General features: G+C 35.7%; 1 protein-coding gene across 1 annotated transcript in view; it reads right to left on the reverse strand.

Annotated features, from left to right (window-relative positions):
- Positions 1 to 16,212, reverse strand: part of LOC110478548 (uncharacterized) — a 260,944-nt gene that overhangs the window by 135,447 nt on the left and 109,285 nt on the right. The window contains exons 7-8 of the mRNA XM_085568641.1: positions 8,993 to 9,104; positions 8,701 to 8,766 (exon numbers count right to left, since the gene is read on the reverse strand). Coding sequence (XP_085424767.1) covers positions 8,701 to 8,766; positions 8,993 to 9,104 — 178 coding nt within the window. The remainder of the gene's footprint in view (positions 1 to 8,700; positions 8,767 to 8,992; positions 9,105 to 16,212) is intronic.

Raw genomic sequence — 16,212 nt, forward strand, 5'->3', positions numbered from 1 at the left:
CTAGTCTGTTTTGATAGATTCAAGGACTTTTTAATCTGTACTTGAATATTTTGCAATTCTAAGGTGTTATTTTTCATGTAGTTCAATGAATTCTGTACTAAGTACACCCTTTCTTTAGATTGCTCTTATGTCATATGTCTCATTATCTTGTGTATACATGTAATTCTACACAGAGAGGCTTCTGCTCTTGAACAAAAATTATCTTCCCTTTATGAATTTACTTTTCAAAGAAGTTTATTCTTCTGTAGCTTGATCCTTAGATAACACTTAACTGTCTGGCATTTTTCAGTTATATCCAGTGCTTACATAAAATTTTTGAAAATACCTAACTGACGTAAATGTCTGAATATTTTTTAAAATTTATTTCAAATGCTAAAGGACTAAATGATTTCTCTTAGGCCAGAGTGAGATACTGTCTGTGCTTACTGTTGAAATTGTGCATGCTTTCAACGTCAAGGCCAAAGAAAAGCTCACCTGGACCTCATCTAGCCTGTCCCAAAGCCTTTGCTGAATGATGACTGTCAGCAGTCTCTTATCTGCCTTGTGCTCTAGTTAAAACTTATTTGTTCTTTGCAGTGTATTAGTACCAGAATTTACCATTTCCACCATATTTTTATCCCTGAATTTATTCCTGAATCAGCCTTCTACTGCTTTTTATTAACAACTGTGGAGGATAAAACAGGGCTAATTCACAGAAGAGGGCCAACTGAACATCTGAACAGTAATGGATGATGTTTACTCAAAGTTAAAGATCATTTGTATAAGCACATTTACAGTGCTCAAACTAACAGAGAAAGAAAGTGAAAATGTTATAATAAATGTATACACATCCAGAACATTCTTAACCCCACAATTTCCTTGAATATGTATAAAGCAATAATTTTTAATGCTTTTGAAATGTCCTTTCATCTGCTACCTGAATGCACACAAGGGTTGAGTGCCATGTAGCCCAGCTCCTTATGGGATTCACAAATTCTATGTTTTCCATACCATTTTCAGGCCAATTAGGCCATACTTGTAGAATTAAATTTGACATTGCTGGACACTGAAACTTGATAATCATATTGTTAAATTGTTTGACTGGCCTCAGCACTGTTCTGCTCCTGGCCCGCTAGACCTTGGTTTTGAGAACCTTTGCTAGGCACAGTTAGAGAGCTACAGCTGTTCACAGATTGTTCACAAGAGACAGGTTGAATGATGCCCTTCTGCTTTAAAAGCTAACAGAGTGTGATAGTGGAGCATTACAAGACTGGTTAGAAAACTTATGTATAATTTTTAAAAAAGTTACATTTTAAAATAGAAATAGGAATCTCAAGTTAAAACATTAATTAATTTTGATTGATACTGAACATACCATATATGACAACCTGTTCAATTTGAAGTACTGAATGATAAATCTGAATTGGTGGAAAGTGACTAGATTCAGTCTATTGAAATGAAAACCAGCTGTTGTCAGCAGTAGAAACTTTCACAACTGCAATAGGAGTATTCTCTTCATTTCAGTCAAATTGATTCAATTACTAGATGACTGAAAGGTGAGAAATTGCCTGGGAGTTGACAAATTATAAATATTTATTTTCTTTCTCTATTGTTAAAAACTGGGCTCAGGAAGATTAGATCTACTAATTCTAAAACTCATTATGAGAGCAAAAGGAGATGCCTCAGTTCCCCTCTCTAGCTAATTCTGCAACCCTCAGTGTGGAGGTTCAATTCTCTGTGATCCAAAGCTTAGTCTGATACAGTACAAGTCTGTAACCTTGTCTCAGTCTTGCTCAGAATATTTTTTTATGGTACAAGAAAATCCATATGCTAAAACCATAAAGATAAGAAAAGTAAAAACACAGACAGATTTGAAACTCTTGAAATGGTGGTATCAGCTCAAGGGTTGAAGACGAAAAATACTGCCATGGAAAGGTAAAAAAAGCCCAAGACAAAAAGCAAATAACAGGAAGTCAGCATTGCAGCAATGCTGAAGAGCAGCCCCTTCCTCAGAGCAATGCAGGCCTCTGCTTCTCCACCTGATTGACCTCCATGCTCTCACAAAGTGTCTTGAGGAAAGCAAGAATGAATATATTACACCTTAGCCTAGCTACATGTAGTGACCAGTCCTCTGCTGTATGTATTAACCAACAAATGACCATTGCATGCTCTTAAAATGTGTATATTCTTCTGGCAGAGTTTCTTCCAACATGACAGAAGCTGCCAGGACAAAAAAGATCTACTGACTCAGGACTACAAGTGGTTTAAGGTAGCAAATTAAATGAAAAATTATTAGATAAATATATCTATTTCTTATTTAGAAGAAATTAAGTCTGTTTTGCTTATATTACAAAATATTAACTATTTTGTGCTTCTCTAAAATAATAGTCTTTTCTGAAGAAATCAAGTATAAAGACATGATACCTATTAAGTTAAACCAGACTAAAAATATAGCAACAACCATATAATAACACATGGGATATACCTATTAAAACCCACATAAATCCATTATAAGCAGTAAATTTACTCAAATAAATATGCAAATATCTCATATATCTAACATCTCCAACAATGTTTTTTAATATTTGTCAAACATTAGGAACCAGTCTTCTAGCAGAAAAATAAACAAGCAAATATTAATTCAAAATAATACAAACCACAATGTTTAAACCAAAGTTTTCTGATTGCAAAAAGCTACTCTAGAATTCATCCTAGAGAAGGAAGAAGTCTAGCAATTCTGTCTTTTTCAAGATTATGAACCTAAAACCCAGAAAAACATCTAGTCACCAAGAAGAGCAGGAGCCACCCAATCAAAACATGGCCAAAAGGCTGGTGCCATCTGTGGCATCTGGCTTTTTCAATCATGGTGCTGTTTACATGGCACCAAACCCTCTAGAGAAAATGGGGTTCACCTGTCTAAAGAGGGAAAGTTTTGGCTCATGAGTTGACAGGGCCAATTGAGAGGGCTTTAAATTAGGTTTGAAGGGGAAGGGGATAAGACCAGGCTGCTAGAGATGAACCTGGGGGTGTCATGCCAGTGTTGGGGGAGAAATTGGTAGCCCAGGTAAAGTGCATACAGAATGGGGAAGAAACAGGAGGAGCAGGAAGCCAGAGTGCAGCAGGAAAGCTGTGACAGAGTGCCCACCAGGGAAACATGGGAGGAGGACTCACAAGACTGGAGTGAGGGTAAAATTGAGTGCCTGTGGGTAAGGCTCAGGGGGAAGGCTTAACCAGGCAGGGGTCCCGCTGGGAGTCTGTTACAGACCACCCAACCAGCATGGAGAGGCAGATGAAGAGTTCTATAAGCTGACATTTTACTAAATGGAAACTCAGCACAGCAGAGAGGAAGCATTCTGGAATGTGTGGAAGAGAACTTCCTGACACAGATGATGGCAAAACTTAACAGGGACACTTAGAAGACTCTGCTTTCTGCACAAAAAATTGAACATAAATACTTTAATCATTGAGATGCAGGATAATAAATAACCACAAATTTGAGCTCAAAGTCTTCGGACCTGGAAAAACATACATCTTATGCTGCATCACCCCAAAACCAGATAAATATTACTACTGTCTTAGGTCTTTTTGTATTAAATTACTTTTGGTGATGTATTAAAAAACTCTCCTCAGAACAAAAAAAAATTAGATTGCAGGCCTGCTGTGTATATGCAATTGTGAATAGAAAATATATATGTTATTATACATTGTTAATTAAAGGATTTATGATCACTCACTCTCTCTACCATCATCTTCCTATGTGGTCTTTCCTAAACCAATTAATGTCACTGAACTCTAGCTGAATTATAGGATGCATATCTCACAAAGTAGCAGTAAAGTTAAATACATTACAGATTTGGAGGTCATTAGATAAGATTAGGCAAGTAATTTACATACAAAAAGAAGGAAAGAACCCTCTCTTTTAGTATGATGAGCTCCTGTTGGCGCATGTTACAATATCTACATGCCACTATGATGCTTAGGTGTCCCTGAATGTTTTGGCATTAAGAATATAGATTGGTCTTTGACAGCAAAAGAATTAATACAGTTTTGATTTTAGTTTGTTGACATTTTTTCAGTAAAATATCTCATTTTCACTGAATTGTGTTTTCATATGACAGAAACAAAGAGGAGATGTTCCTCTGTAGAACTGAATGGAAATTAACCACAAGAAAAGGAATTTGTGAACCATCTGCCCTTCTATGTAGTTGAAATTCTCTCAGGAAATAATATTACAGATAAATAAGACAAGGGGCTAAAAGGGAAATGAGAGTTTATCCCAAATTTGAATTTTTATGTATTAGAAGATCAGGAGAAGAAACTACTAAAAGCAAAAGAACAAACATACAAACAAAAAAAAAAACCCAAAACACACACACACACACACACACACACACACACAAAAAGCAGTTAAGGGACTTCCTTTAGGAGGAGAACATATAGCATGAAAAACAGCTATGAAAACTAAGCTAGAAGAGGATTTCAGATTTTAAAAGCCATTGTTATTAATACATCATTACTTCTATAGATGAGTTCTGCTCCATAATGTAGCACCTAAGAAAAATAACTACTGATCTATGATCAATGTGTGAAAGAGTATATTTAATAACTTCAAAAATGCTAAATATACGGAAAACAGAGAAAATAATTTAACAAAACAGGAAACATTGCCAACATGACACTAAGATGAAAGTTTCTGTTAAAAACATGTCAGATAAGTCTCTGTCACAGTCTAAGTAAGGGATGAGAGAGAAGTCAGTTTCAAAAGAGAAAAGCAACATCATTAAAAAGATCAAAACCAGGTATTTAAAATAAAAAACAGTCAGTGGTTTTCAGACAGCCCTGGTGTCGGCTATGTAATTGCAGTAATCGTGTATGCAGATATTAGCCTGAAAGTCTGCTTTCGGGGCTTAATGGAAACTCATTTCAAGGATTCAGGTCTGCATGATTAGCTTCTCATAAGGAAAAGCAACCAAAGACAATTGGATGTGATACTGACTCCATCATTGCCTTGTGTGCTGGTGGATCAGGTACTGCATGCCTTATGGCTGCTAGCTTAGTTTCCTTCAGCTTGGGAATATTCTTGATTGGAATTGGAGGGGAGAGGAAGGGCATGTGGGCAACTGTATACATAGAGACAGCTGTTAAATTCAGTATTTTAATATAGTCAGTAATAATACTATGTTTATCATAAACAATTAAATGTGAGGACATGTATCATATTCCATGTGGAAAAAGGAATTCTTATGGATATGCAAAAATGAAGGCAAAATAAGACTGCAATAGCTGTTACAGTCCTACATAGAAAAGCTATACAGTAGTGGAATTTCTTAGGGTTAATGATTGCAAGTTCAAAATGCATTTGAGAAGAAGAAAATGAAGGTATTCTACAGAATAAAATATGTTCTTTGTCAATGACTTATACAGAACACTGGGCTTACAGAAAAAGCACTGGTCCAGATAAATAACTTCTTTATTTATGTCAAGAATTTTTAAAATGCTACATTTAATTTTAATATCATGATGAGAAGTATTTCTCCTTCGTGATAGGCCTCATTACACTACACTGAGTATAGTGTTTGCCTTATTTAACAATTTTTATCAATCATTTAACAATGGATAATGCACTCAATGTCGATAGAAATACAAGCAACAAAGGCACAAGGGTACAATCGACAAGGAAAACAATTTCTGTCTTAGAGCATGGCAGAACTATAGCAGTGAAATAAGAAAAATGTTGCTATTGAATGAAATATCTCAGGATGGTAAGAGGAATCTTATTGAATTCTAATTTTTATGTTATGAAAATTCTTAATCTTTATGACCTTTGTTTTGCACTAACTTATAATTTCTATTCTAAGAAATAGAAAATATATTCTATTCTAAGGAAATGTGGATGTGCCTAACATTTCTGTTCATAAATAGGCCAGTCAGTTTATGAGAACCTGTATGCATCTTAGTTGGGAATTGAAGGTATAATATAATATATACATATCTCAACAAGATTCTCTAAACCCAAAACTTCAGACTGATGAATTCAAAACCACAGCTAATGATGCATCTAAAATTCTTCAATTTCTCCAGCATGTATATAAAAATATCAATTATTATTTATATATATAAACACTAATAATGATGAGCAATTTTCTCATATGCTCCTTCATTTCATTTAAGGAAATAACATGTTCAAATCTCTTCTTTTGTCTAACAGATAACTATAATAAGCATAAAGATTTCATATGACACCATTCTGCTCTTGCTGCAAAGTTGCTGAGGCCATCAGTGCATAAAGGAAGTGTTTGAGCTGTGATGTCTATCAATCTACCAAGCTGTTCATAAAAGTGTTTCCCTAGAACTTCTTTAGCCTTGCAAAATCAAATTCTAGAGAAGATCCCATCAATCCTTTAAACTGGTGAGCGCAAAAAATTCTGTGTAGGTTTATCTCAACAATAAAAATCCACACAATGACTTTCTGTTAAACAGTTATGATTCTACATGAATAATAAAAAAATTATATAAATATTCAGCAATGATCTACCCTGGCAAATGGAATATTTTTGTTTTCCATTAGGCCTTTTAAACTAATTAATGAATTAATGAGTGAAAAGAAGCAATATCAGACCTCAGTAGACTGAAGTGAGGTCACTCCAGTGCCATTTTCAATTAATGTTAGCATTTCATATGCATTACATACTATTGAATGACTCCTTGTGTGTTGAGACTATTTCATGGCTGCAACACAGGACCAAAGACCTGGTGCTGGCCTGGTTCAGTTCTTTGTTCTTCCACTGACTCACCTTGTCTGCTTGAGTGAGCCACCAAAGGTAGCAGCTACTAGGAGTGCACCTACTTGGAGGAAAGATGTGGGGCATAATTGAATAAAATCATTAAATGCCAGCATTTAACTGATGAAAGCAGCAATAGATGTACAAATCATATTATTATTTTTCAATCTGCCTATAAAGAGGCCACCATATTTGGAGGCCTGTGGGTGTTTGTGTTTCTTAATGGGACTACTTACAGCCAACACTACTGGCATGCCATGTGGAAGAACTACTAGAGAATAAAATGGTTTGTGTAGCTAAGTAATAAAAGAGAGGTTTCTCTGTGGCAATTTTTCAAAACGTTGCATGGGGGTCTAACTATGTGACTCCTATTGACTTAAATGGGAGTCATGCAGCTAAAAAAGCATACAACACTTTGAAAATGTATGCCTAAGTGTTTTGTCAATAATCATATGTAAGTAATAAAATGGGATTAATTTTTTTCTGTTCAATACATATAAACATTATGTTTATATCAGCATAATTACTGACTTTCTGTAGCTTGATAGGTAGTCTTTAGTCATACTATAATTGGCATCCTGATCACATAATGTCATTTTAATGTGTTCTTCAGAACACACATTACATTATTAGATTCTTGCTGTGAAAGAAGTGCAGAACAGCTATATCATAAAAAACTACAACAATGCTAACTCAAAAAAATCATTTTCCATTCAAAATGCAATACAGATCAGTGTATGAGTAGTAATTTTCTATAAACATTTCCAAATTATGAACACAGGTATTTTCTGGGGGAAAAAAATAGATTCACTGCATACTGCCTATACACTGAGAAAAAGAACATATGGAAAGGCCTTGAAAAGATTATTTCAGGGAGTCAGAAGGGAAGAAAACTGTTCCCTCACTAATTGATAGTTTATGAGACATTTCAATATCAAAAAGTCTTCTGTATTCTGATTGGATAGTAGCAGCCAACTATTAGAAAAAGCCCAGGTTTTGTGGTATGTTTCATTAGCTGTAGTCTTTTTTCACACCACTGTTAACTGGCCAGTGCCCTTATCCTTCAGCAGGTTTTAGAGGATAGACAAGCCAAATGCTGGGACTTGAAAAATGGATTATTCTTTTCATGGTTATTGAGGAATAATTGTTCCTCAATACTCAGTCTGCTATTTCTCATTGATTGCAAAGCAAATCCTGAGCTTAATTTGACTCTCAAGCTATTAAAGATAACTTGTAAAATAAAAAAAGAAAAAGAAAGGAAAAAACTATTCCACTGATTAATTCATAACATGTAAAGATTATTTCAGAAGAACAGGACTAAATGAGACCAAGAGAGGCCCAAGCTATTTTGAGGTGTTTAAAGTAGATACATGAAGGAAATGCTGGGAAGATACCAACTCAAAGAATATTTGCAGGGGGCTGTCTACAACAGTTATGAAAGGAGAGTATAAACTATTTCACTGTCTAATAATACCAGGCATGGAGTGATTACAATATTTTAAGATATTATCACAAAGTAGACATAGCTTTTATTTAGCCTATTATATAGTTTTGTAAGCAGAAAATAGGAATTTTGGAAAAATCATGTTAAGAGATTTTATGGGAAATTGGAAGTCAGAAATTACAAACTCAGCCACAAAGTTCTGCAGTATGTGTTAGCTCTGACCTGCCATTATGATCTGCTTCTGCTGAACAGAAGCTGCCAATTGTGTTGTTATGTGGTGATTTTACCAGGCAGACAGATACCTAGACAATACAAGATCATCACGAGAAGATTATTGTGTTGAAAATGCTTGATAGTTTATATTGCATTTCTTGGGAATTCAGAATATAATGTCTCAGCACTTTGTAAGAACAACATTCTGAGGAATAATTAAAAGTATAGGCCTGACCATATTTGCACTACATTGGGTGAACTATTATAATTTATGAATCTTACCATTGTCTGAAAGATGGCCGATGTTTGTCTGAGTATAAAACAAGTCAGGACCTGTGTTTTTACTTCCTAGAGAAAAAAAAAAAAAAAAAAAGATATTGCAAAAGCCTTAGCAGTTGCAGTAAGAAACATTACATTAACAAAGATGGTCATAAATATTAGGTGTGATTTATAAGATTTGATTATATTTTAATTTTCAAGTCATTGAAAATCTTATGAAGGTCACCAAAAACAAGTATAAGGTCTTGTATGTGGGAAAATGTAATCCAGGAGTACAGCACTGACTGAGATTTACCTGGCTGGAGAGCAGCTCTGTGAAAAGGGACCTCGGGATGCAGGTGGACAACAAGCTCAGTAGAGTGAGCAGTGTGTTGCTGCTGTTGCAAAGAAGTCAAGAGAATGCTGGGCTGCAAAATAACAATGTAAACATATATGAAACAACACGGAATTCTAGAATCATATTATATATCATGTTGCTAAAATAGAAGATGGATTTGCTGAAAGTTAGCCACATCAGCTGTGAATTTATTTGCTTCCTTCCTGGAATATCTGCACTGCTGTCAGTAACTGCTGCTCTTGAGGAACCACCTGGGTTTAACTGAGACCTCTTCAAGCAGGTATATCAACAGGCAGCCATGGTCACATGGAACTTGCTTTAACCGAGTACTTAATTTGCTTCTCCAGCAGTTTCTGCAGCCCACACTTAGCTCCTTGATGCTGAAAATATCCTGCCACTGGTACTTTTGTTGTCTAGTGTGAAGATTCTGCAACTTATTCTAAGTAAACTGCAGTTACAGAAGAACCAGTAGAGTGCTTATGAAAACAGATTAACCAGAAAGAGTCTGAGAGTGTATTCAGATACAGATATTCAGACCAGCACAGAAGAGAGCAATTGCAATGCAAATTATCATAAAACACCTGACTTGAAGAGACTTCAGAGGTTTGCTATGGACTGGGTTAGTGCATAATGATTTCAGGCAACATATTTAGTACAAGTCAATGCATATACTCAGTATTAAACTCACTACAAGTGTAAGCAAGTGTGACTTCAACTGAGTTGTTCCTGCTTGTACTAAATTTAGCCTAAGTTCAGAATGACTTTCAGCAGGTGCAGTTTATGGTCCTCCAGATGATACTATTCTCACCTTTTCACAAAAATAAAAATAAATACAAGGATGGACTGAATTATGATGACCACACTATACAGTTAGTTGATCTTAGTACAGTTACATTTCTTTGTAACCTGGTTTTCTAAGGGTTCTGGTAGCTCAGTCCTCATAAAAGAATTTTCCACTCCTTCCTGCCCTGCCTGACTCTCTTGCAGGCTGTCTCCTGACTGCTGGCAGTATCTGCATTAGTAGCATATCCATGCTTCAGCCCACAGTCCAATACCATCATAGATCCACTTTCAGAAACATCTTAAATTTGGCAGATAGTGAAAACAGCTCCTGAAACATGGACAGGCTTTCCATTCCACATCCTCAGTATGGAAGAGGGAATTCCCAGCAAAGGGCTGGAGCAGACAGTGTCATCATCTACGGTACTATAATGTCTGTACTGCACTGTTTAGACAAGGAAGACCCTAGGACATATGGGAACAGAGGCAGCAGAACTGTTGCATCCTAAATCTTTGTCTTTCCTAGAGAAAGAAGCTGTCTTCTCAACTCAAAGGAAAAATGGTTAAGAGAACATAGCAAAAAAATAAAAATTGAATGAAAAAGCAGTCTTCAACATCATCTAGTTAACTCAGGTGAAAAAAAGAGAAAGAGGTTCCTCAGACTATTTCCTAGTTCACCATGAGCATCAGCCACATTTAGCCTGACAAAATAAGCACTTACTTCTGACATAGAAAACACAGTGTGAAATTACATCCAATATAATTGTATACTTACGATCCATGAAAACAAATATATGAGAGGATGAGGTACAATTCAAGAGAACCACAAACAACTTGGATTTCATTGTCACATAGTTTTCATTTTGTAAAACTACAAATCCATGAATGAGAAAGAAGCTGGTTTGTTAGGGTCAAAGCCCATTGAAACAATTCCACCAGCCTGCTACCCAAAGGGAGCCTGGGGCCATTGTGAATGGTAGCCTGTGCCTTTCAAACCAACTTTTCTCCCAAAGACTTAATTTCATTCCTGAGAGCCAGAACTAAAACTGAATGAGAGCTATGCCCAGCTGTCAGCGCCTGTCCTTCCTCTATCCATTAACACTCCCTAACCTGAAAAATTCACCAGCCCTATAGGTTCCCACACCACACACCAGTTATGCTGATTAGAAAATTCACGCTTCAGTATTAGTGCTGATTAAAAAGGTTTCCCTGTGCTGTATTCAGATGTTGAATATTCATCAACAGGGTCTGGTTTAAGAAATGATAAATAGCATAGGAAATAATTTTATAACTACATCAAAAACTTATTTGTAGTGTTCAGCAATGTCCCCCTACATCCTAGTTTATAAACAAATTATCTGAATTATTAATTTATCATGCAGGGACTGAAAAAAGGAAAATAATCCCAGTGGATTATTACAGTCCTTCACAGGAAATGAATATCTCCTGGCACTAATGACATCATCAATAACAAGAAGTTTATTTCCAAAGAACTCAACTCAAAATTTAATTAACTGTATATGATATTTTCAAATTAAATATGAGTTAAGGGGTTCAGTACTTGGGCTAATGTAACAGTTCTAGAGTAAATTTATTTTTAGTAGGTTAACAACAACAACAAAAGCTGTAATAAAAGTCCTTTTGAACTCCAAAATAAACATACAATTTAATGGAAATATTCATTTTTCTGTTAACAAAAGGAAAATTATTTGCTTCTCTTTCAAACTCCCATTTGTTTAAAGGACTCAGCAAGAACAGTTGTAGATAGGAAACATAGCACAGGCCAGTGATGCTGGAATTGTGAAAAGGAAATCTTACCAATGAAATTCCCATTTTTCTATACTTTTGGTAGTTTTTCTCTTTCTGGATGACAACAGCATAAAAAGCAAAGAGAGATAGTAATTTATACCATACAACTCCCATTTTGAAGTCATCTTTGAAATAACAAATCAGACATCCCAGACAAGTAACAGAGAATATAACCACTTGAATTTCTACTCAAATTTCCTGTTTGTTACAAATGACACTTGGCCAACATATTAAAATGAAAACCTAATCCAAAAAGTTACCTTACAAAAGGAGAAATAATGATGTTCATATTTATGGCAACAAAGAAAATGCTGGGGAAAAAACAAACAAACAAAAATCTCAAAACCAACCATCCAACCAAAACACATAAAAAACCTGCAAGAAAAACCCTAAAGAAATTAGAAGATTGTGGGGATTCCTCAAACTTCAGAAAAAAAAGGATTACATTCTAGAAAGCTGTCTGGTTTAACTGTTTTGATATTCACAAATATGCACTATTCAAACAGAATCAGTGTCAAGTCCTTTTTCATTATTTCTCTTGGTAGAATTACATTTCTAAAGACAAAGGAACACTAACCAATGCATTGTTAAGGCACTGAACAAATATTGAGCAATTTTTTTTATGCTGAAGCATCATTCATTTGCAAAAAAAAGGCAATGAATAAGCAGACAGATGTCAATATGAAAGGGGTGAAAAGTTATGCACTGTCTTTCTTTTCAATGGGAAAGAAAAATGCTTTTCTATTGTGAAAACTGCTTTTCCTTTCAGCTGCCTTTGGCTCAATCTTCTTCCAAGGGAGACTTTATTGACAGAAGAAGCAGGACACTGATGTTTTAGAGAGTGAGGAGTAAATTGCTTCTCCACAGACCCTTCTGCAGTTTCTCCTGAAGAATATATACCTTAAATCACAAAACTGACAAAAGCATCTTGTTTTTCCATGTCCTTATGGCCAGTTTTCTGGTCATGACTTCTATGAAATGGGAAATTATGGACATAAAATCAATTTTCAAGAATTTTCTTAATAGAGATGGTGATAAAAACAAGAAGCCAGGAAGCAGTGATAGAAAAATAGACAATTTTTCTTTTATGGCTTGTTGTGAGACCTTGAAAATGGAGTCAGCAACAGCACCTGAAATTTGACATTCAAGAGATCCGCAAGGAGGGAAGATGAGAGGGTATGCAATTATGGAGGAAGATGAAATTTTCCCTAGAACTTAGTAAACTATTTTTTCTTTTTAGCAAACCATCATAACATAGTAACTTTTTATAGACTGTTGAATGTAAGAGAGGTTTTATGAGGCTGTTACAAGAAGTCACCACAATTATGTACTGATGTGTAAAAAGAGGAAATTATATATAATCATAAGCACAGACCAAATAGCTGATGTGAAGCCAGGTGATAATTGCTAAATTATATAAATGCAAAGTTATTGTTATTATTATTGGTGGTGGTGATGATGATTGGTTCCTTTACTTTGGCATATTCCAGGAGCCACTTTTCTAGGCACACTGTACAAAGCATAAAAAATGTTTTCTTTGCTAAGAATCAAGTGCTTTAGGTCCCACTCTCTATTTTCACTTTTTCAAGTCAAGAACTTATATTAAAAAAATCTAGGTAGCATCAGAAACTCATTAAAATCAGCTAACTGCAGAAGCATTTCTAAATTTTCATTGTATATTTTCCATTCCCATAGTCCCGTTTATTTCATTATCATAATTGCTTTAGCCATTGTAAACAGAAACTGCCATCAGCCTGAGATGCTGCTGTTTATTTCTTCTGCACATATAAGTGTGGGAACCTGTATTTCACATTGTTACAATGCTGGCAAGAAAGAACAGATTGCGCAGACAGGCTGGAGATATTCCAGAACCATCTGGACACAATCCTCTTCCATGTGCTCTGGGATAGCTCTGCTTGAGCAGGGAGCTTTGACCAGATAATCCACTGAGGTTCCTTCCAACCAGATCCATCATGTGAGTTCTATGATTCTGTGGAAGGATGTTCCATTTTTTTCCAAAAGTATTATGACAGGTTCCCAAGTGCTGTGGAAAACCACCATCACATCTTCAGAAGTGACACAAGTTCTAGGATGTTTGGATGTGCTAAATGCTAGATCCTTTCAGAAGTTTTATTAATATCTCTTGAATACTGTACAGCTAGAAATTTAGAAATGTGTAAAACGTACAATAACTAGATACAGGATAAAGTATTACCTACACTCACTGATATACTGTGAACAATTTATTATTTGGCAATGCTTGCAATGAAGACACAACACTAGGAAGAAACATTGCACACTGGAATCCAAGCAGGCAGAATCTGATTTGCTGGTGCTGTAAGCAATCTGAGTTGGAACTTACTCTTCCCAGGTGTTGGAACAGAGGCCATCAGAAGTGGGCTGATTTCAGGAGACACCCTAAGTGTGCTACTGTAATGAAACCAGTAAAATTAATGTGCATGTACTTGTGGCTTTGCCAAGCATTAGCACTACAGCTATGTCCAATTCTTACCATCTGCTTCACTGGAAATAAAACTAAAGCTGTCAAGAACACCTTAAAATCCCTTAAAACATATTTAGGCAACAAAATTCATAATACAAAACTGATTTCAAGGGCAGAAAAGGACAATATTTCCAGAAGTTTCCCGAGGTTATATTTTTTCACAGAAAAAATCTAGTACTCCATACCATGTATAATAAGATCTTTTGCAATATGGATATTTCAAATACACATAGTTTACTAAAAATGTAAATTATCATAAATATACTTCACATAAAATAAATACTCTGTGGTGTGTAAGATGTTGGCACTGTGCTAAAGCATGCTGCAAATAAAGTGAATGTGATATTTAGGATATATATATATAGGTTCATATCAAGTTTCTGTAAAAATAACATAAAGTCTCTCATTCAAAATGTCTTGAGGGAAAAAGCAGAATATTAATTTTCATGGTACTTCATTCCAGTATTTTCATAAGTATTATATGCCTATGTCTACATAAAAACACTGTTACATACTAGGACCAATATAGCTGAAAAACTTCCATGAATTTAACAGAAATCTTTCCATCCCCAAAGTGCCAAATAACAAGCCAACTCAATTGAATGGTAAAAAGCATAATTATGAGAGCATTCTAATACCTGCAATGAATTTATCTTTGAAAGCTTTTTATTGTTTGTATGCTATATTCCACTTATAAATAACATTTTATAGGGTGCTGTATACCTCAAAAAGGGTATTAAAACTTCAAAGAAATATATATGTTTATTATGTTGCTATGGACACCACAGAACTGTGTGGGGCCAAACCCCTCATATTTATAGAGAGTGAAATTATGAATTATTGTTTTCTTTACTCACAGCATTAGTTTAATTGTGCTTTTACATTTTCCAGTAAAATTTTCACAGAGACCTATAGTCTGGCAAACCAAGTTAAAGGCAGCCTTCAACACTAGGCCTTTTACATAAGCTTAACTATTACCAATATATTAAAACATGCCCTAAAAGCTTTATCTATCATTTATAACATATTTTGAAGGAACATCATCAGTATTAAAATAAGCAATGATAGTCTCATCTGTGACCCCGAAATATCAAATTGGGAAAAAATGGCAAGAAATCCTCTTCAAGGAGAGATCTATTGTCTTCTCCTAATCCTGCATTTCAAGTCACCCAGGTGCATTCCTAGGCTTGTGAAGACTATTTCTGCAACCCAGGCACACCAGGCTTTGCCTTTATAATCCAGATAAAGGGCTATTACCTATCTCTAATGCAGTATTTCATCTAATTCCTTTTTCTTAAATAATAATTTCCTTATACCCAGCACAGCACATTCATCAGCACAGATCAGATCACCCTCCCTTTTTACAGCATCACTTACATTGGTAGGGATGCCAGGAGGTCTTTTGTCTCTCTTCTCAGAGCAGGGATAACACAGAATTAAGACCTATTTAATAGGTCAAGACTTTGTCCACTCTTAAAAGTATCCAAGAATATAGATACTGTAACTTCATTTATACTGTACCAGTGCTTAATTATGCTCATAACATCAGAAACTCTCATGCTTCAATTTATGCACAGTGTTTCTCATTCTCCCACTGTGCACTTCAGTAAACAGCCTCCCTCTGTACTCTTTGTAGTCCCTTAAGTCCCCTGGAACATCTCTTGAACAAGCTGAACAAGCTCAGCTCCCTCAGCCTTCCCTCACTGGATTTCAGCCACCTTGATGGCTCTATGCTGAACTTGCTCCAGCAGATCAGCATCTCTTTCCAGTACCTAGGGGCCCACAGCCAGACGTGGTGTTCCAGAAACTCTCAAGAAAGCAACACACTGAAGTGATTAAGCACTTCCCTTGGTCTAGTGGTTACAATCCTATTTTTACAGCCAAGTACACTGTTAGCCCTCATCACAGCCAAATAGAACTGAAATCTAGTTTACTGTTCAGCAGGACCCTCAGGGGCTTTCCAGCTGAGCTGGTATTCAGGCCGGCAGTCAGTGCCCAGCCTGCACTGGTGCAGGGGGTCAGTCTCTCACAAGTGCACAACTTCTCATTTGTTCATGTTCAATATTGTGAGGTTCCTCTCAGCACA

Source organism: Lonchura striata, chromosome 1A (assembly GCF_050655825.1).
Source record: "Lonchura striata isolate lonStrDom1 chromosome 1A, ASM5065582v1, whole genome shotgun sequence".
NCBI lineage: Eukaryota > Metazoa > Chordata > Aves > Passeriformes > Estrildidae > Lonchura > Lonchura striata.